This window comes from Hemitrygon akajei, chromosome 30, assembly GCF_048418815.1.
Source record: "Hemitrygon akajei chromosome 30, sHemAka1.3, whole genome shotgun sequence".
Taxonomy (NCBI): Eukaryota; Metazoa; Chordata; class Chondrichthyes; order Myliobatiformes; family Dasyatidae; genus Hemitrygon; species Hemitrygon akajei.
Window position 1 is genome coordinate 6,072,434 of NC_133153.1, and position 21,697 is coordinate 6,094,130.

The 21,697-nt window shown below is 46.2% G+C and overlaps 1 protein-coding gene across 4 annotated transcripts in view; it reads left to right on the forward strand.

Annotated features, from left to right (window-relative positions):
- cgnl1 (cingulin-like 1) overlaps positions 1-21,697 on the forward strand; it is a 214,784-nt gene that overhangs the window by 183,463 nt on the left and 9,624 nt on the right. For all 4 annotated transcript variants that reach the window (XM_073032901.1, XM_073032900.1, XM_073032898.1 and 1 more), the window contains exons 17-18: positions 8,967-9,075; positions 16,257-16,420. In XM_073032901.1, the coding sequence (XP_072889002.1) occupies positions 8,967-9,075; positions 16,257-16,420 (273 nt within the window). The remainder of the gene's footprint in view (positions 1-8,966; positions 9,076-16,256; positions 16,421-21,697) is intronic.

Genomic DNA, 21,697 nt, shown 5'->3' on the forward strand with positions numbered 1-21,697 from the left:
ACTTGGGTATGTGTATTCAGAACTGGCTTGCCCACAGAAAGCAGAGGGAGCAAAGGTAGATGGAGCAAATTCTGCCTGGACCTCGGTGACCAGTGGTGTTCTGAAGGATCTGCTCTGGGACCCCTGCTCTTTGTGATTGTTATAAGTGACTTGGATGGTGAAGTGGAAGGTTGGTCTGTAAGTTTGCAAATGACACGGAGGTTGGTGATGCTGTTAGCGTATAAGGTTGTTGCAGGTTCCAACAGGATGCAGTATTAGATGGAGAAGTAAAAGATGGAGTTCATTTCAGAAAATTGTGAAGTGGTACATATTGAAAAATCGCACTTGAAGTCTGAGTTAAAGGTTAGTAGCAGGATTTTTAACACTGTGGAGGAATAGAAGAATCTGGAGGTCCAAGTCTATAAATATCGCAAAGTTGCCGCGCAAGTTGTTAGGATGGTTAAGAAGGTATGTAGTGTGCTGGCCTTTGTTAATTGGGAGATTGAGTTCAAGTGCCGTGAGGTAACATCACAGCTCTCCAAACTGGTTAGACCACATTTGGAATATTGTGTTCAGTCCTAGTTGTCTCATTATAGGAAGGATATGGAAGCTTTAGAGAGGGTGCAGAGGTGATTTACCAGGATGCTGCCTGGATCAGAAAACATGTCTTATGAGGAAAGATTCAGTGAGCTAGGGCTTTTCTCTTTGGGGTAAAGAAAGATGAGAGGCAACTTGATAAAAGAATGAGGGACACATATAAAGTGAACAGCCAGTACCTTTTTCCCAGGGTGGCAACAGTTAGTGCCAGAGAATATCCATTGAAGGTGAGTGGAGAAAGTTTAGGAGAGATGTCAGAGGTAGGTTTTTCAGCGTTTGTCTCTGCTTTTCAATAATTCTATTGTATCTCGTTTTTCTATTGTGAATGCCAGCAAGAAAATGAATTTCCAGGTGGATATAGTGATATTTACATATATACTTTGATAATAAATTTTAAAAAACTTTTAATTTTGATAGAAAGATTGGTCAGTACCTGGAACACCTGCTGGGTGGTGGTCCAGGCTGATACAATAGGGACATTTAAGAGACCACTAGTGTCAGAGGGAAAGGTTAGATTTGATTGTGAAGTAGGTTTTTATTGTTTGGCACATCGTGGGCTGTAGTTCTGCGTTCTCCTAGCAGCTACAAAGGTTTTGTTTTTAGGTAATTCCAACAGCAATGAAATAAATGTGGGATGTACTTGATTAGGTTGAGTTGTTCTCTGATCTTGGCAGTTTACTTGCAAATGTTTCATCACCATGCGAGGAGACATCGCTAGTGCACTGTTGATTCAACCGCCAGGACTTAAGAACTTTTTAAAAGCTATTATAAATGCTTTTTAAGATATTGATTTAGATGCATATCATATTGTATGTAATTAGTTTTGCTACAACAAGTGTATGGGACATTGGAAAACAAGTTGAATTTCCCCATGGGGATGAATAAAGTATCTATCTATCTATCTATCTATCTATCTATCTATCTATCTATCTATCTATCTATCTATCTATCTATCTATCTATCTATCTATCTATCTATCTATCTATCTATCTATCTATCTATCTATCTATCTATCTATCTATCTATCTATCTATCTATCTATCTATCTATCTATCTATCTATCTATCTATCTATCTATCTATCTATCTATCTATCTATATCCTCCGAATGCTCATCCTTTACATACTTAACAATCAGCTGCTTGGATGTCATTTTGGAAACTCAACTGTGATGTGGGTGAGGAAATCTTGTCACTGATTGGCTGTGTGATGATCTCTGTGCATTGTGGTCTATGCTATTGAAAGATACTATTTAATTTTGAAATCTCACCAGTCCCTCCTGAAACAAGAAATATTATTACAGTGATATTGTCTTAAGAATAGCAGATGACTTTACAGAAACGTGAATTTATCCATGCGGAATTTGCTTTAATCATGTAGAGAACCATTAGCGGCAGTGACAGGAGAATTGTGTGCATCGTCCCCGCGTGAGTCACCCATACTAGCCCCACCCTCGGATTCAGTTCTTGCTGCGCTAATGCTCCCAGTGTACTAGTGGGATTGTCATTGCTGCCTTTCCTTAATGAGTAAAAACTGAATGAATTAATGAAGTTATTAAAACAAAATTAATAAAGGTAAGAATTTAGGTCCTGCATCCATGTTAACGATAGTATGATATTGTTATTGTTATCAGGTTATTAATGTCACATATACTGAGATATAGTGAAAAGCTTTGTTTTGCTAGGTACCCATACAGATCATTTCAAACTACAAGTGCTTTGAGGTAGTACGGGGATAAAGCAATAACAAAATGCAGAATAGAGTGTTACAGTTGTAGAGAAAGTGCAGTGCAGGTGGACAATATGGTGCAAAGGGCTGTGAGATCGAGAACACTTGGTTAGTTCAAGAGTTTTAGGAAAGTGGGATAGAAGATGCCCTTGAGCCCGCTGGGACATGTTTTCCAGCATAAGTGATTGTATGTGCAGAGTAGGAATGGTCTTTAACTGTGTTTTACTTTGGCAGTGAGAAGTAGATGGAGTCCATGGAGGGGAGGCTGGTTTTTGTGATAGACTGAACTTTGTCCATAACTCTGCATAGCCTAGATACTATGGCCAAAAAGCATACCAGTGCCTCTTCCATCAGATGGTTGAAGAAATGTGGCATGTCCTAACTGATCTTCACCAATTTTTATAGATTCACCATTGCAAGCATTCTCTCCCATTGTGTCACAGCTTGGTACAGCCACTGCTCTTGGCCGTAACATCTACGTTATTGGACCACGATAAGCTATTGGTGCTCCAGATGCAGCCTCCTGTACATGGGTGAGACCCAGTGTTAATTTGGGAACCACTTCATCGAGCATTTCCCATCCAACCTCCACAAGCAGAACTTTGCAGTGGCTAATTCCCATTCCCATTCTGACATGTTGGTCAATGGCTTCTTCTTGTGCCGAGAAGAGACAACCATCAGGGTGCTGGAACAGCACCTTATATTCTGTCTGGGTAACCTCCAACCTGATGGCATGCATATCAATTTCTCCTTCCCATTTAAAAAAAAAAAATCCTGCCCCTATCTATTCTGCACTCTGATGTTTTACCTCTTCTCACCTGCCTATCACTTCCCCTGGGTCCCTTCCTCCTTCCTTCATCGCTAGAGGGATTCAATTTAAGATCAGGGCGATTATACTGCAGCTATACAGGGTACTGGTGAGGCCGCGCCTGGAGTACTGCATGCAGTTCTGGCCTCCTTACTTGAAGAAGGATATTCTGGCTTTGGATGCTGTACAGAGGAGGTTCACCAGGTTGATTCCAGCGAGAAGGAGATTAGATTATGAGGAGAGATTAAGTCACCTGGGACTATACTTGCTGGAATTCAAAAGAACGAGGAGATCTTTATACAGGCATAAAAAATTATGGAAGGTAGAGGCAGGAAAGTTGTTTCCATTGGTAGGTGAGACTAGAACGAGGGGACATTGCCTCAAGATTTGGGGGAGTAGGTTTAGGGAGGAGATGAGGAGGAACTGGTTTTCCCAGAGAATGATGAATCTGTGGAATTCTCCGCCCAATGAAACAGTGGAGGCTACCAGGGTAAATATAGTTAAGACAAGGTTGGATAGATTTTTGCATAGATGGGGAATTTAGGGCTATGGGGGAAAAACAGGTAGGTGAAGATGAGTCCAGATCAACAATGATCTTATTGAATGCTCCTGCTTTTATTTCTTATGTTTGTATGTTCCTTTCCTCCCATCGTCCACTCTCCTTTCCTATCAAATTCCTTCTTCTCTAGCCCTTGGCCTTTCCCACTTATCTGGCATCATCCATCAATTTCCAACCTTTCTTTCTCCAACCCCCACCCCATCCTACCCTTTTTTATTCTGGCATCTTTCCCTTTCCTTCTCAGTCCTGAAGACGGGCCTTAGCCTAAAACATCGAATATCTATTGATTTCCATAGATGCTGCTTGACGTGCTGAGTTCCTCCAGCATTTTGTGCGTGTTGTATTGGTGATGCTGGTTATTGAGTTTGTGGATGACATTGAAATTCACAATCAGAATCAAAATCAGCTCATGGCCAGTGAAGAAGGTCATCTAAGATTACAATGGGATCTTAATCAACTGGGAAAGTGGGCAAAGGAATAGCAGGTGGAATTTAACTTGGGAAGGTGTAAAGTGATGCATTTTGATTCAGATCTGATTCCGATTTCTTTATTTTTCTATCACACGTACATTGAAACGTGCAGAGGGATGTGTCATTTGTGTTAATGACCAGTAGAACCTAGGAATGTGCTGAGGGTAGCCCAGAAGTTGCCACACATTCTGGTGGCATCGTAGCATGCCCAAGATGTTTGGTGGGAGGGCACAATGCAACAAACCACAATTAGTAACTAAACAAGCCTCTTGCCTCCCTCCCACCTCCCACATAAACAAATAGTCCACTAACTATGGGACAAGCCTCCAGTCTCCAGTCTTCGACTACTGGGCTTCAAATTCCAGATGACTGATTGACCTTCAGGCTCTGCTCTTCGGTTTCAATCCTGGGACTAGCCAAGCCAATGAATCCTAAACTCTAGGCCCGAACTGCAGGTGTACTGACTGACTCGCTATCCTGCCATTCCTGGTCAATGGCTCTTGAGCACAGAGTGGAGGCCTGGTCTGTGGGTGTCAATAGACAATAGACAATAGGTGCAGGAGTAGGCCTTTCGGCCCTTCTAGCCAGCAGTGCCATTCACTGTGATCATGGCTGATCATACACAATCAGTATCCCGTACCTGCCCTCTCCCCATATCCCTTGACCCCGCTATCTATAAGAGCTCTATCTAATTCTCTCTTGAAAGCATCCAGAGACTTGGCCTCCACTGCCTTCTGGGGCAGAGCATTCCACATATCCACCACTCTCTGGGTGAAAAAGTTTTTCCGCATCTCTGTTCTAAATGGCCTACCCCTTATTCATAAACTGTGGCCTCTAGTTCTGGACTCGCCCATCAACGGGAACATGCTTCCTGCCTCCAGCGTGTCCAATCCCTTAATAATCTTATATGTTTCAATCAGTGTTTCAATTATATGTGTCCTTCATCTCCCGTTCACATCGCTGGACTTGGAATGTTGAGCGGAGGCCTGGAATGTAGACGTCCTTCGTCTCCTGTTCACATCGCTGGGAATGTCGAGCGGAGGCCTGGAATGTACACGTCCTTCGTCTGCTGTCCACATCGCTGGACTTGGAATGTAGAGCCCAGAGCAGAGACATGTCCCATCACTGTCCTTAAACCCTAACCTGACCTCCTACTCTCATCTCTGTACCCATAACCACCCCTATGAACTTTAAAAAAGATATTTAAGTCTGAGCCATGATCTCAACGAAGAATGCAGCTCTACAGAGATGAGACCAGAGGTCCTGCAGGAAAAAGGACAGGAGATTCTGCGGTTAAAGTAAATTTTTAGGTTAAAGCAGGGCAGGACATGCACTGTAAATGATCATGCCCTGGGGATAGTTGTAGATTAGACAGACCGGGGAATACAAGTATGTTGTTGCTGGGAAGTGGTAATACAGGATGGTGATGAAGGCATTCGGCATGCTGGCCTTTATTAGTCAGCACATCGAGTACGAGAGTTGTGATACCATGTTACAGAGAGTTGGGATACCATGTTACAGAAAGTTACAGAGAGTTGGGATACCATGTTACAGAAAGTTACAGAGAGTTGGGATACCATGTTACAGAGAGTTGGGATACCATGTTACAGAGAGTTACAAAGAGTTGGGATACCATGTTACAGAAAGTTACAGAGAGTTGGGATACCATGTTACAGAGAGTTACAGAGAGTTGGGATACCATGTTACAGAGAGTTACAGAGAGTTGGGATACCATGTTACAGAAAGTTACAGAGAGTTGGGATACCATGTTACAGAGAGTTACAGAGAGTTGGGATACCATGTTACAGAGAGTTACAGAGAGTTGGGATACCATGTTACAGAGAGTTGGGATACCATGTTACAGAAAGTTACAGAGAGTTGGGATACCATGTTACAGAAAGTTACAGAGAGTTGGGATACCATGTTACAGAGAGTTGGGATACCATGTTACAGAGAGTTACAAAGAGTTGGGATACCATGTTACAGAAAGTTACAGAGAGTTGGGATACCATGTTACAGAGAGTTACAGAGAGTTGGGATACCATGTTACAGAGAGTTACAGAGAGTTGGGATACCATGTTACAGAAAGTTACAGAGAGTTGGGATACCATGTTACAGAGAGTTACAGAGAGTTGGGATACCATGTTACAGAGAGTTACAGAGAGTTGGGATACCATGTTACAGAGAGTTGGGATACCATGTTACAGAGAGTTACAGAGAGTTGGGATACCATGTTACAGAGAGTTGGGATACCATGTTACAGAGAGTTACAGAGAGTTGGGATACCATGTTACAGAGAGTTACGGAGAGTTGGGATACCATGTTACAGAGAGTTACGGAGAGTTAGGATACCATGTTACAGCTGTACAAGATATTAGTGAAGCCACACTTGGAGTACTGTGTGCAGCTTTGGCTTCCTAGCTATAGGAAGGATGTTGTGAAGCTGTAAGGTTGCAGAAAACAGAAGGATATTGGCGGAACTGGTTGCGGTCAGTTATAAGAAGAGACTGGATAGGCTGGGACTGTTTTCCCTGGAGTGAAGAATGAGGTTTCTGAAATCATGAGGAATGAAGATAAGGTGGATGGTCACCATCTTTTACCGAGTGTAAGTGAGTCTACAACTACAGGGCATAGGTTTAAGGTGAGGGGGGAAAATTTAAAGGAGACCAGCGGGGCAAGATGGTGGCTATATGGAATGACCTGCCATTGGAAATGGTAGAAGTGGTATAATTATAATTTTTGAAAAAGATTTAGATTCATATATAGATAGGAAAGGTTTATAATATGGGCCAAATGCAGGCAAATGGGATTAGTATAGATATTCTAGTCAAATAGCTTGTGCTCTATGACTCTAGTTAATTTAACACATAAATATATATCACCAAATCACTCGTCTCAGCTCACCTTTTGATGTTTTTCAATGATGGCCTTTGAACAAATGGGTCAGAAGAGAAGCACCATTGTGGCTAGCAGCTAGCTGAGGGGCCAGAAATAAAGTGCGTCCAGGACTTTGGCTGAGTGACTCACATAGTGTGCCATAGACTAAGATGGGGGTCAGACGCATTGTGTTTGCAACAGTTCTAACCCACCCAGCAGCAAGTTCCATCCTTTAGTTTAGTTCCCGTACAGAACTCAATGCTGCAAATCCATTCCCTTGAAATGGAAGTCTCCAGGTACAACCAGACTTGACACTCGGCTCTAGCAATACATTCTTGTGGCCTAATTCAGATTAAGAAAGTCGTGGTTAACTTGGTATGCTCAATCCAAAGATTGATTAATTAAAATGATTTTAATTTGATTTATTTTTAAATAACCTTGAGCAAATTAAATTGAGTTTCAAAAATGCTTCAGCGGGGAGCACTTCCCTGGTCAGTCAGGTTTCAACCAGAAACCAAGTTGAATGCCCAGTGTGTGTATCATAACACATCCCAGGCCTCTGGTTCCTATAAAATCCCACCGTCCCCATTGATCTTGCTTGCACACAGTCCAATTCTGACATTATTTGTTATTTTTGTTCTGCCTGTACCATAAGCTGAAAGGCCTGTTCTTGGGGTTGGAAGACTGTCTGTGTGTGGGAATGGTTGAGAGGGAGAATGGGGCTTGTTTTGCTGTTGTTGTGTTATTGCTTGTGGTGTTCTGTGTTGTTCTGATAAGCGCCGCGGGCATGTGATGTTGGCGACGGAACGTGTGTCGACACTTGTGGGTTGCTCCCTGCACGTCCTTAGGTTGTGTGAGTTGTTAATGCAAGTGATGCATTTCACTGTATGTTTCAATGTACATATGATACATAAATTAATCTGAAGGTCTTACTGAATGATGTAGCAGGCTTGTGGGTGACATGTCCTGGCTCTGTGATTTTAAAATTTTTGTTGTTTTCTACTTGTCCAGTCTTGGTCCGTTTATTTCAAATGCATTTAAAAGTAGAGTTTCCTTCCTTGAAAATCTGCTTCAGAGTGATTTTTCCAGCCAGTGAAAAGCTGAATCAACATGGGTTTGGCACAGATGTAAAAAAGGTCGACATTGAGGAAGGAGGTTTAGCAAAATCGGAAGAGCTTGTTCCCAAAGCACAAACTGTTGGCAAGCTGATGAAAATATTTGACTGTGGATGTAACAATAATGCTGTTAAGGAAATGAAGTAATGCATAGTGAGAAGTAGCACATCCTGGAGACTGGATCAGGAGCGAAAAATATAATCGCCATTTGCACACAGAAAGAAAGCAATTTGTGTTGATAGATTTGTGCCGATAAACGACATCTGGTTTAATAGATGACATTCATACCTGAGTCAAAATGGATAATTCAGGAAAAGTGCAATAAAACCAGGACGAGCAATATATCCATGTCAGCAAAAGTGCCCTGCTGCAGCTGTAAGCAGATGTAAGCTTGTATAGTGAGCTGAGATTAAAGTGCTGTCTTGTGGTAGAGCTCCAGCACTCACTTGCTTCTGCAATAATTTATTTTCCCACTAATACATTGTTTTGGCCTATCTAGTTACAGCTATTAATTCCTCAGCAGTGTAAGCTGCAGTCATCCCACTGGGCCAAGATGCTGCTCTCTATTACTAAAGTCTCCCTCTTCAACCAGGCTTTGAGTCATCTGATTTAAAAGCTCTGCACAGTTCTGTTGAATTTCCATTGCTAATGCTCCTGAGAAGTGATTGAGATCATAGTGTTTTTTCGGTGTAAACAATCAATGTAGATACTGCAAATCAAAGTACAAATTGCAGCAGAACACTATAGAAAGGTTGACATAGGTCAATGTAATATTGACTCTGGGATCTTCCTGCCATGGGTGCAATTCAAATGCGTTTTTAATATCCTTTTCAGAGAACGATCTACTCTGCAGCTGAATAATCGTAAACTTGAAAGAAAGGCCAAGGAGTTGATGCTGCAAACAGACGATGAACGACTCCACCTGACGGACCAGAAGGATCAGGTATGTGAAAGGCCACAGAGCTGACATTTCCTGGCAGTAACTGGCAGATGCTGGAGGGAGGCAGGCCTGTGAGACTTTCAGTTCCTGAGAATCACTGTAACACTGACAATATGTACCAGGCTGAGTTGGGAACAACTAGGCTAGAATCACTATGAAAACTGATATTTTTAATTAACACACCTGATTCCAGTCAGTGAGCATTTAAGCAGAATTTGCTTGCAATAAAAAGCCAAGAACTGCAGGTGTCAAAATTAAAACAGAAAATACTGGAAATTGGGTTCTGATGGAAGGCAATTGACTGGGACAATGGAGGGTGAGTGACTGGGAGTGTTTCCGATGGACTGGGAGTGTTTCTGATGGAAGGTGGTGGATTGGGAGTGTTTCCAATGGAAGGTGATGGACTGGGAGTGTTTCCAATAGAAGGTGGTGGACTGGGAGTGTTTCCAATGGAAGGTGATGGATTGGGAGTGGTTCTGATGGAAGGTGATGGACTGGGAGTGTTTCCGATGGAAGGTGATGGACTGGGAGTGTTTCCGATGGAAGGTGATGGACTGGTAGTGTTTCCGATGGAAGGTGATGGACTGGGAGTGGTTCTGATGGAAGGTGATGGACTGGGAGTGTTTCTGATGGAAGGTGGTGGATTGGGAGTGTTTCCAATGGAAGGTGATGGACTGGGAGTGTTTCCAATAGAAGGTGGTGGACTGGGAGTGTTTCCAATGGAAGGTGATGGATTGGAAGTGTTTCCGATGGAAGGTGATGGACTGGGAGTGTTTCCGATGGGTGATGGACTGGGAGTGGTTCTGATGGAAGGTGATGGACTGGGAGTGTTTCCGGTGGAAGGTGATGGATTGGGAGTGGTTCTGATGGAAGGTGATGGACTGGGAGTGGTTCTGATGGAAGGTGATGGACTGGGAGTGTTTCCGGTGGAAGGTGATGGATTGGGAGTGGTTCTGATGGAAGGTGATGGACTGGGAGTGGTTCTGATGGAAGGCGATTGACTGGGAGTGTTTCCGATGGAAGGTGATGGATTGGGAGTGGTTCTGATGGAAGGTGATGGACTGGGAGTGGTTCCGAAGGAAGGCGATTGACTGGGAGTGATGCCTGTGGACTGGGAGTGGTTCCAATGGAAGGCGATGGATTGGGAGTGGTTCTGATGGAGGGCGATTGACTGGGAGTGATGCCTGTGGACTGGGTGTGGTTCCAATAGAAGGCGATGGAGGGTGAGTGACTGGGAGTGATTCCAATGGAAGGTGGTGGATTGGGAGTGGTTCTGATGGAAGGTGATGGACTGGGAGTGTTCCGATGGAAGGTGATGGACTGGGAGTGTTTCCGATGGAAGGTGAAGGACTGGGAGTGTTTCCGGTGGAAGGTGATGGATTGGGAGTGGTTCTGATGGAAGGTGATGGACTGGGAGTGGTTCCGATGGAAGGTGATGGACTGGGAGTGTTTCCGATGGAAGGTGATGGACTGGGAGTGTTTCCGGTGGAAGGTGATGGATTGGGAGTGGTTCTGATGGAAGGTGATGGACTGGGAGTGGTTCTGATGGAAGGTGATGGACTGGGAGTGTTTCCGGTGGAAGGTGATGGATTGGGAGTGGTTCTGATGGAAGGTGATGGACTGGGAGTGGTTCTGATGGAAGGCGATTGACTGGGAGTGTTTCCGATGGAAGGTGATGGATTGGGAGTGGTTCTGATGGAAGGTGATGGACTGGGAGTGGTTCCGAAGGAAGGCGATTGACTGGGAGTGATGCCTGTGGACTGGGAGTGGTTCCAATGGAAGGCGATGGAGGGTGAGTGACTGGGAGTGATTCCAATGGAAGGTGGTGGATTGGGAGTGGTTCTGATGGAAGGTGATGGACTGGGAGTGTTCTGATGGAAGGTGATGGACTGGGAGTGTTTCCGATGGAAGGTGATGGACTGGGAGTGGTTCTGATAGAAGGTGATGGACTGGGAGTGGTTCCAATGGAAGGTGATGGATTGGGAGTGTTTCCAATGGAAGGTGATGGATTGGGAGTGGTTCTGATGGAAGGTGATGGACTGGGAGTGGTTCTGATGGAAGGTGATGCACTGGGAGTGTTTCCGGTGGAAGGTGATGGATTGGGAGTGGTTCTGATGGAAGGTGATGGACTGGGAGTGGTTCCGAAGGAAGGCGATTGACTGGGAGTGATGCCTGAGGACTGGGTGTGGTTCCAATGGAAGGCGATGGAGGGTGAGTGACTGGGAGTGATTCCAATGGAAGGTGGTGGATTGGGAGTGGTTCTGATGGAAGGTGATGGACTGGGAGTGTTCCGATGGAAGGTGATGGACTGGGAGTGTTTCCGATGGAAGGTGATGGACTGGGAGTGTTTCCGATGGAAGGTGATGGACTGGGAGTGTTTCCAATGGAAGGTGATGGACTGGGAGTGGTTCTGATAGAAGGTGATGGACTGGGAGTGGTTCCAATGGAAGGTGATGGATTGGGAGTGTTTCCAATGGAAGGTGATGGATTTGGAGTGGTTCTGATGGAAGGTGATGGACTGGGAGTGATTCCAATGGAAGGTGATGGACTGGGAGTGTTTCCGATGGAAGGTGATGGACTGGGAGTGTTTCCGATGGAAGGTGATGGACTGGGAGTGTTTCCAATGGAAGGTGATGGATTGGGAGTGGTTCTGATGGAAGGCGATGGAGGGCGAGTGACTGGGAGTGATTCCAATGGAAGGTGATGGACTGGGAGTGTTTCCAATGGAAGATGTTGGACTGGGAGTGGTTCCGATGGAAGGCGATGGAGGGCGAGTGACTGGGAGTGATTCCAATGGAAGGTGGTGGATTGGGAGTGTTTCCGATGGAAGGTGATGGACAGGGAGTGTTTCCGATGGAAGGTGATGGATTGGGAGTGGTTCCGATGGAAGGTGATGGACTGGGAGTGTTTCCGATGGAAGGTGATGGACTGGGAGTGTTTCCGATGGAAGGTGATGGATTGGGAGTGTTTCCGATGGAAGGTGATGGACTGGGAGTGTTTCCGATGGAAGGTGATGGACTGGGAGTGTTTCCAATGGAAGGTGATGGATTGGGAGTGGTTCTGATGGAAGGCGATGGAGGGCGAGTGACTGGGAGTGATTCCAATGGAAGGTGATGGACTGGAAGTGTTTCCAATGGAAGATGTTGGACTGGGAGTGGTTCCGATGGAAGGCGATGGAGGGCAAGTGACTGGGAGTGATTCCAATGGAAGGTGATGGACTGGGAGTGTTTCCGATGGAAGGTGATGGACTGGGAGTGTTTCCGATGGAAGGTGATGGACTGGGAGTGGTTCCGATGGAAGGTGATGGACTGGGAGTGTTTCCGATGGAAGGTGATGGACTGGGAGTGTTTCCGATGGAAGATGATGGATTGGGAGTGTTTCCGATGGAAAGTGATGGACTGGGAGTGTTTCCGATGGAAGGTGATGGACTGGGAGTGTTTCCGATGGAAGGTGATGGATTGGGAGTGGTTCTGATGGAAGGTGATGGACTGGGAGTGTTTCCGATGGAAGGTGATGGACTGGGAGTGTTTCCGATGGAAGGTGATGGACTGGGACTGTTCTGATGGAAGGTGATGGACTGGGAGTGGTTCCAATGGAAGGTGATGGATTGGGAGTGTTTCCGATGGAGGGCGAGTGACTGGGAGTGGTTCTGATGGAAGATGATGGACTGGGAGTGGTTCCTGTGGACTGGGAGTGTTTCCAATGGAAGGTGATGGATTGGGAGTGTTTCCAATGGAAGGTGATGGACTGGGAGTGGTTCTGATGGGAGGTGATTGACTGGGAGTGGTTTTGATGGGAGGTGATGGACTGGGAGTGTTTCCGATGGAAGGTGATGGACTGGGAGTGTTTCCGATGGAAGGTGATGGACTGGGAGTGGTTCTGATGGAAGGTGATGGACTGGGAGTGGTTCCAATGGAAGGTGATGGATTGGGAGTGTTTCCGATGGAGGGCGAGTGACTGGGAGTGGTTCTGATGGAAGGTGATGGACTGGGAGTGGTTCCTGTGGACTGGGAGTGGTTCCAATGGAAGGTGATGGATTGGGAGTGTTTCCAATGGAAGGTGATGGACTGGGAGTGGTTCTGATGGGAGGTGATTGACTGGGAGTGTTTCCGATGGAAGGTGGTGGACTGGGAGTGGTTCTGATGGAAGGCAATGGACTGGGAGTGGTTTTGATGGGAGGTGATTGACTGGGAGTGATTCCGGTGGACTGGGAGTGTTTCCGATGGAAGGTGATGGACTGGGAGTGGTTCTGATGGGACGTGATTGACTGGGAGTGTTTCCGATGGAAGGTGGTGGACTGGGAGTGGTTCTGATGGAAGGCAATGGACTGGGAGTGTTTCCGATGGAAGGTGATGGACTGGGAGTGGTTCTGATGGGACGTGATTGACTGGGAGTGATTCAGATGGAAGGTGATGGACTGGGAGTGTTTCCAATGGAAGGTGATGGATTGGGAGTGGTTCTGATGGAAGGTGATGGACTGGGAGTGGTTCTGATGGAAGGCAATGGACTGGGAGTGGTTCTGATGGAAGGCAATGGACTGGGAGTGGTTCTGATGTAAGGCAATGGACTGGGAGTGGTTTTGATGGGAGGTGATTGACTGGGAGTGTTTCCGATGGAAGGTGGTGGACTGGGAGTGTTTCCAATGGAAGGTGATGGATTGGGAGTGTTTCCGATGGAAGGTGATGGATTGGGAGTGGTTCTGATGGAAGGTGATGGACTGGGAGTGGTTCCTGTGGATAGGGAGTGGTTCCAATGGAAGGTGATGGATTGGAAGTGTTTCAGATGGAAGGTGATGGATTGGGAGTGTTTCCGATGGAAGGTGATGGACTGGGAGTGGTTCTGATGGGAGGTGATTGAGTGGGAGTGTTTCCGATGGAAGCTGGTGGACTGGGAGTGGTTCTGATGGAAGGCAATGGACTGGGAGTGGTTTTGATGGGAGGTGATTGACTGGGAGTGATTCCGGTGGACTGGGAGTGTTTCCGATGGAAGGTGATGTACTGGGAGTGGTTCTGATGGGACGTGATTGACTGGGAGTGTTTCTGATGGAAGGTGGTGGACTGTGAGTGATTCCTGTGGAGGGCGAGTGACTGGGAGTGATTCCAATGAAAGGTGGTGGATTGGGAGTGTTTCCAATGGAAGGTGATGGACTGGGAGTGTTTCCGATGGAAGGTGATGGACTGGGAGTGTTTCCAATGGAAGGTGATGGATTGGGAGTGGTTCTGATGGAAGGTGATGGACTGGGAGTGGTTCTGATGGAAGGCAATGGACTGGAAGTGGTTCTGATGGAAGGCAATGGACTGGGAGTGGTTCTGATGTAAGGCAATGGACTGGGAGTGGTTTTGATGGGAGGTGATTGACTGGGAATGATTCCGGTGGAAGGTGGTGGACTGGGAGTGGTTCTGATGGAAGGCAATGGACTGGGAGTGGTTTTGATGGGAGGTGATTGACTGGGAGTGTTTCCGATGGAAGGTGATGGACTGGGAGTGTTTCCAATGGAAGGTGATGGATTGGGAGTGGTTCTGATGGAAGGTGATGAACTGGGAGTGGTTCCTGTGGATAGGAAGTGGTTCCAATGGAAGGTGATGGATTGGAAGTGTTTCAGATGGAAGGTGATGATCTGGGAGTGGTTCTGATGGGAAGTGATTGAGTGGGAGTGTTTCCGATGGAAGGTGGTGGACTGGGAGTCGTTTTGATGGGAGGTGATTGACTGGGAGTGATTCCCGTGGACTGGGAGTGTTTCCGATGGAAGGTGATGGACTGGGAGTGTTTCCAATGGAAGGTGATGGATTGGGAGTGTTTCCGATGGAAAGTGATGAACTAGGAGTGGTTCTGATGGGACGTGATTGACTGGGAGTGTTTCCGATGGAAGGTGGTGGACTGGGAGTGATTCCTGTGGAGGGCGAGTGACTGGGAGTGATTCCAATGGAAGGTGGTGGATTGGGAGTGTTTCCAATGGAAGGTGATGGACTGGGAGTGTTTCCGATGGAAGGTGATGGACTGGGAGTGTTTCCAATGGAAGGTGATGGATTGGGAGTGGTTCTGATGGAAGGTGATGGACTGGGAGTGGTTCTGATGGAAGGCAATGGACTGGGAGTGGTTCTGATGTAAGGCAATGGACTGGGAGTGGTTTTGATGGGAGGTGATTGACTGGGAGTGATTCCGGTGGAAGGTGGTGGACTGGGAGTGGTTCTGATGGAAGGCAATGGACTGGGAGTGGTTTTGATGGGAGGTGATTGACTGGGAGTGTTTCCGATGGAAGGTGGTGGACTGGGAGTGTTTCCAATGGAAGGTGATGGATTGGGAGTGTTTCAGATGGAAGGTGATGGATTGGGAGTGTTTCCGATGGAATGTGATGGACTGGGAGTGGTGCTGATGGGAGGTGATTGAGTGGGAGTGTTTCCGATGGAAGATGGTGGACTGGGAGTGGTTCTGATGGAAGGCAATGGACTGGGAGTGGTTTTGATGGGAGGTGATTGACTGGGAGTGATTCCGGTGGACTGGGAGTGTTTCCGATGGAAGGTGATGAACTGGGAGTGGTTCTGATGGGACGTGATTGACTGGGAGTGTTTCCGATGGAAGGTGGTGGACTGGGAGTGATTCCTGTGGAGGGCGAGTGACTGGGAGTGATTCCAATGGAAGGTGGTGGATTGGGAGTGTTTCCAATGGAAGGTGATGGATTGGGAGTGTTTCCGATGGAAGGTGATGGACTGGGAGTGTTTCCAATGGAAGGTGATGGATTGGGAGTGGTTCTGATGGAAGGTGATAGACTGGGAGTGGTTCCAATGGAAGGTGACGGATTGGGAGTGTTCCCGATGGAGGGCGAGGAACTGGGAGTGATTCGATGGAGGGCGAGTGACTGGGAATGTTTCCAATGGAAGGTGATGGACTGGGAGTGGTTCCGGTTGAAGGCGATGGACTGGAAATGCTGCCTAACAAGCTGAATGTTTGCAATTTTTTTGTTAAACTTGAAGTGAAATATGAAAGATTCAGAAGTCAGTGCAGTTTAAAATGGAGCAATATGAAGGACAATTTGGACATTTATATAGAATGGCTTAAAGTAAGGGCAGGTGCTAATTGTACTTAATCTCAGTCATGGATTTGTGAAACACAATTCAATCACTTTAAAATATTTTCAACTGGTTTGTAAGAAATGTGCTGCTTTAATCACTCTCACAACTTTCTAGTTGAATCTCCGATTGAAAGCATTAAAAAGGCAAGTAGATGAAGCGGAGGAAGAAATCGATCGGCTGGAAAATGCAAAGAGAAAGTTGCAGAGGGAGTTGGAGGAACAAATCGAAACCAACGAGGAGCTCCAAGGCCAAATGAATGCATTAAAGAAAGATCTCAGGTGTGTTTGTGTCTGTTTCCAGAATCCACTCCAGCTGCGGTTTGTCAATATGGTGTTAGAATTTATTCCATGGTATGTTGGATAATAAAACAACATTTTGGATCACTCTAATATTGCTCATTTAAATCAATAGCACAAGAGTTTTGACTACAAGGTTCACAGAAAAGCATTGTCTGGATTCATTGTGTGATTCACCAAGACTGACACCAGTTCAGTATAATGTTTCCTGTTGTACATTGCAAATTCTTGTAATTCTAAGCATGTCACTCAGCAAAAGAGCATCACGCCTTTTTACAAGGTATCGTTGCTGTGTAACGATGAGCAGTGGGGTAGAGAGCGGCAGAGTGGCCTGGACAGGTGACGAAGAGCAATAAGTGAAATAGGATAACACCACAAGTGCTTGAAATCTGGAATAGATACACAAAATGCTCAAACTCTCAGCGGTTAGGTAGCATCCGTGGAGAGAGAAGCAGACTTAACATTCCAAGGGTTGAACATTATCTCTAAGTTAGGAAAGAGAGAAAACAAGTTACTTTTAAAGATAGGGAGGGAAGGCTAGTATATAGTTAATTAAAAGCATTGACACAGGTAGTCACAGTGGTGGAGAAGACATTAAGCTAAGAGGGGCATTGAGTTCTGGAAGTTTGGACATTATGTCCTGCTCTGGGAAAGATATCATCAGTGAGAGAGACTGAAGAGAAGATCTATGAGAACGTTGGCAGGACTCGAGGGCCTGAGCTATAGGGAGAGATTGAGCAGGCCAGAACTTTTTCCCTTGGAGTGTAGGAGACTGAGGGGTAAAAAGATGTAAAAACCGTAATGGGCATAGTCTTTTTACTAAGTCAGGCAAACCAAATATTAGAGGGCAAAGGTGTAGGTTGAGAGGGGCAAGATTTTAAAAAGGACCTGAGGGGTAACCTCACTTAGAGGGTGGTGTGTATATGAATGAACTGTCGGAAAACAGGTACAACACCCACATTCAGAAGACTTTTGGATAAGTATGTATGGGCAAGAGGGGTTCAGAGGTATATGGAACAAATTGGATTAGCTTGGCGGACTCCATGGTCAGCCTGGATGGATTGGGCTGCAGGGTATGTTTCGTGCTGTATTACTCTGTGACCCTGTAACACCGGGAATGCCTCTGACAGGATGACACCAGTTAGAAGCAGATTAAGCTTCTCTGTCACTGTTCTGTATTTACTGACAACCTGGGCTGTGAACTTGCCGAGCAGGACCTCAGCATTCTTTGAGTACCTCAGGAGAATGGCAGCAGGCTGCCTGGGGTCTCTGCAAGGACTTGCTGGTTTCTGAATGTCTGCACTTTGGAGACTGTTCCCCTTGACTATGCAGCTTTGGTGAATTCGGTCTTATACCAGTGAAGCGTATTGTGGGATGTGATGGAGATCAGCAGCTTGGAGTGATCCCTGGGTGGAAACCCGAGTGTGATGCTGGCCTTGTCCTCCACGGGCAAAGCAATGAGGTTGCATTAGGATTTGTAGGAGGTTGCAGGTCTTGGTGAGGAACAGCTTGCCACCTTTAGACAACATAAAACATAGGAGCAGAATTAGGCCACCTGGTCCATTGAGTCTGTTCCACCATTCCATCAGGATAATTTAATACCCCTTTGATGCCATTCTTTTGTCTTCTCCCTGTAACTTTTGGCACCCTGATTAACCAAGAACCTATCAATCTCTATTTTAAATATACTCAATCACTTACCCTCCACAGCTGTCCGTGGCAATGAATTCCACAGATTCACCATCCACTGGTTAAAGCAATTTCTTCTCATTGCTGGTCTAAATGGGCATCCCTCTATTCTGAGGCTATGTCTGTTGGTCCTAGGCTCCCCTCCTATAGCAACCATCCTCTCCACATCCACTCTATCTAGGCCTTTCAATATTTGATAGGTTTCAATGAGATCCCCCCCTCATTCCTCTAAACTCCAGTAAGAACAGGCCCAGATATATCAAATGCTCCTCGTATTTTTACCCTTTCATTCACGGAATCATTCTCTTGAATCTTCTCCGGAACCTCTCTGATGCCAGCGCAACTTTTCTTAGACAAGGTGCCACAGACTGCTTCCATACTCTAAGCAACACACACAAAATGCGAGAGGACTCAGCAGGTCACAATGAGGCCGCGTTCAGGTTGGAGGAGCTGAACATCATATTCTGACTAGGTAGCCTCCAACCCGATGGCATGAACATCGATTTCTCCGTCTTCTGGAAATGCCCCCACCCTTTTCACTCTCTCACCTTATCTCCTTAGCTGCTCATCACCTCTGTCTGGTGCTCCTCCCCCTTTTCTTTTGCTCTGCCATGGCCTTCTGTCTTCTCTTATCAGATCCTCCCTTCTCCAGCCCTGTATCTCTTTCACTAATCAACTTCCCATCTCTTTACTTCACCCCTCCCCCATTTCACCTATCACCTTGTGTTTCTTCATCTCCTCCCCCCACTCCGACTCATCATCTTCTGCTCCTCCAATCCTGATGAAGGGTCTCGGCCCGAAACATCGACTGTTTTCTTTTCCATAGATGCTGCCCGGCCTGCTGAGTTGCTCCAGCATTTTTTGGGGGTGTCTCAGCAGAACATCCTCGCTCTGAAGATGAACGCTAACAAAGCATTTGCCTTCCTTACCACTGACTCAAACTACAACTTAACCTTCAGGGAATCCTGCACAAGGACTTCCAAATCCCTTTGCACCTTTGATTTTTGAATTTCTCCACATTCAGAAAGTAGTCCATGTCTTTGTTCCTTCTACCAAAATGCATAATCGTACACTTCCCTACACATGGCTTTGGAGAAGCTCTTCCAGCAAAGTGGTTGCTCTGTGTAAAGAGGAACTGAAGTTTTTTTTGCGCGAGTGGAATTGAGATATTTCATTTTGTGCCACTGTTGTCGTTGGGGGATTTCACACCAGGTGGAGAGTGCTGGGAGGTGTTCTGTCAAATAATGGAAACAATTTCCTACTGAGCGCTCTTGACACCGAGAACAGTGCACAAATTACACTAATTGCTCAATAGCAAAAAGGACAGTTTGTTCAGAATTGTCTAATTTCATTTCTCGCCCCTGTTCCATTGTATGTGAATATTCCAATTGACTTCATTACATTTGGGCTGATTGTAGAGATCTTTGACAGACTTTAACAAGTCTTTAAGGAATTTATTTCTTGAGCTTAACATCAGTTTCTAAAATAGTGTGAGTTATAGTTATCGAACGCTACAGCACAGAAACAGCCCTTAAAGGTTTCAAAGGTACATTTAATGTCAGAGAAGTGTATACAATATACATCCTGAAATGCTTTTTCCTCGCAAACATCCACAAAAAGAGAGGAGTGCCCCCAAAGAATGAATGGCAGTTAAATGTTTGAACCCCAAAGTCCCCCCCAGCTCCCCTCCCTCCTGCACGTAAGCGGCAGCAAGCAACCCCCCTCTCCCCACCAGCAAAAAAAAGCATTGGCACCCGTCACTGAGCACTCAAGTGTGCAGCAAAGCAACAGCAAAGACACAGACCTGTAGTACCCCAAAGACTACTCGTTCACCCGTTATTCACCAAGCCACAGGCTCTCTCTCTCTCTCTCCAGTCAGGGAGAAAGACTACTTGTTCACCCGTTATTCACCAAGACACAGGCGCTCTCTCTCTCTCCCCAGTTAGGGAGAAAGACTACTCGTTCACCCGTTATTCACCAAGACATAGGCGCTCTCTCTCTCTCTCCCCAGTTAGGGAGAAAGACTACTTGTTCACCCGTTATTCACCAAGACACAGGCGCTCTCTCTCTCTCCCCAGTTAGGGAGAAAGACTACTCGTTCACCCGTTATTCACCAAGCCACAGGCTCTCTCTCTCTCCCCAGTAAGGGAGAAAGACTACTTGTTCACCCGTTATTCACCAAGCCACAGGCTCTCTCTCTCTCTCCCCAGTAAGGGAGAAAGACTACTTGTTCACCCGTTATTCGCCAAGACACAGGCTCTCTCTCTCTCTCTCTCTCTCTCCCCAGTAAGGGAGAAAGACTACTTGTTCACCCATTATTCACCAAGACACAGGCTCTCTCTCTCTCTCCTCAGTAAGGGAGAAAGACTACTTGTTCACCTGTTATTCACCAAGACACAGGCTCTCTCTCTCTCTCCCCAGTAAGGGAGAAAGACTACTTGTTCACCCGTTATTCGCCAAGACACAGGCTCTCTCTCTCTCTCTCTCTCTCTCCCCAGTAAGGGAGAAAGACTACTTGTTCACCCATTATTCACCAAGACACAGGCTCTCTCTCTCTCTCCTCAGTAAGGGAGAAAGACTACTTGTTCACCTGTTATTCACCAAGACACAGGCTCTCTCTCTCTCCCCAGTAAGGGAGAAAGACTACTTGTTCACCCGTTATTCACCAAGCCACAGGCTCTCTCTCTCTCTCCCCAGTAAGGGAGAAAGACTACTTGTTCACCCGTTATTCGCCAAGACACAGGCTCTCTCTCTCTCTCTCTCTCTCTCCCCAGTAAGGGAGAAAGACTACTTGTTCACCCATTATTCACCAAGACACAGGCTCTCTCTCTCTCTCCTCAGTAAGGGAGAAAGACTACTTGTTCACCTGTTATTCACCAAGACACAGGCTCTCTCTCTCTCCCCAGTAAGGGAGAAAGACTACTTGTTCACCCGTTATTCACCAAGCCACAGGCTCGCTCTCTCTCTCCCCCTAGTAAGGGAGAAAGACTACTTGTTCACCCCGTTATTCACCAAGACACAGGCGCTCTCTCTCTCTCTCTCTCTCTCTCTCTCTCTCTGTCTCTCTCCCCAGTAAGGGAGAAAGACTACTTGTTCACCCATTATTCACCAAGACACAGGCTCTCTCTCTCTCTCTCTCTCTCTCTCTCTCTCTCTCTCCCTCCCTAGTAAGGGAGAAAGACTACTTGTTCACCCGTTATTCACCAAGCCACAGGCTCTCTCTCTCCCCCCAGTAAGGGAGAAAGACTACTTGTTCACCCATTATTCACCAAGACACAGGCGCTCTCTCTCTCTCTCTCTCTCTCTCCCTCCCCAGTAAGGGAGAAAGACTACTTGTTCACCCGTTATTCACCAAGTCACAGGCGCTCTCTCTCTCTCTCTCTCTCCCCCCCCCCCCAGTAAGGGAGAAAGACTACTTGTTCACCCGTTATTCACCAAGACACAGGCTCTCTCTCTCCCTCCCCAGTAAGGGAGAAAGACTACTTGTTCACCCGTTATTCACCAAGCCACAGGCTCTCTCTCTCTCTCTCCCCCCAGTAAGGGAGAAAGACTACTTGTTCACCCGTTATT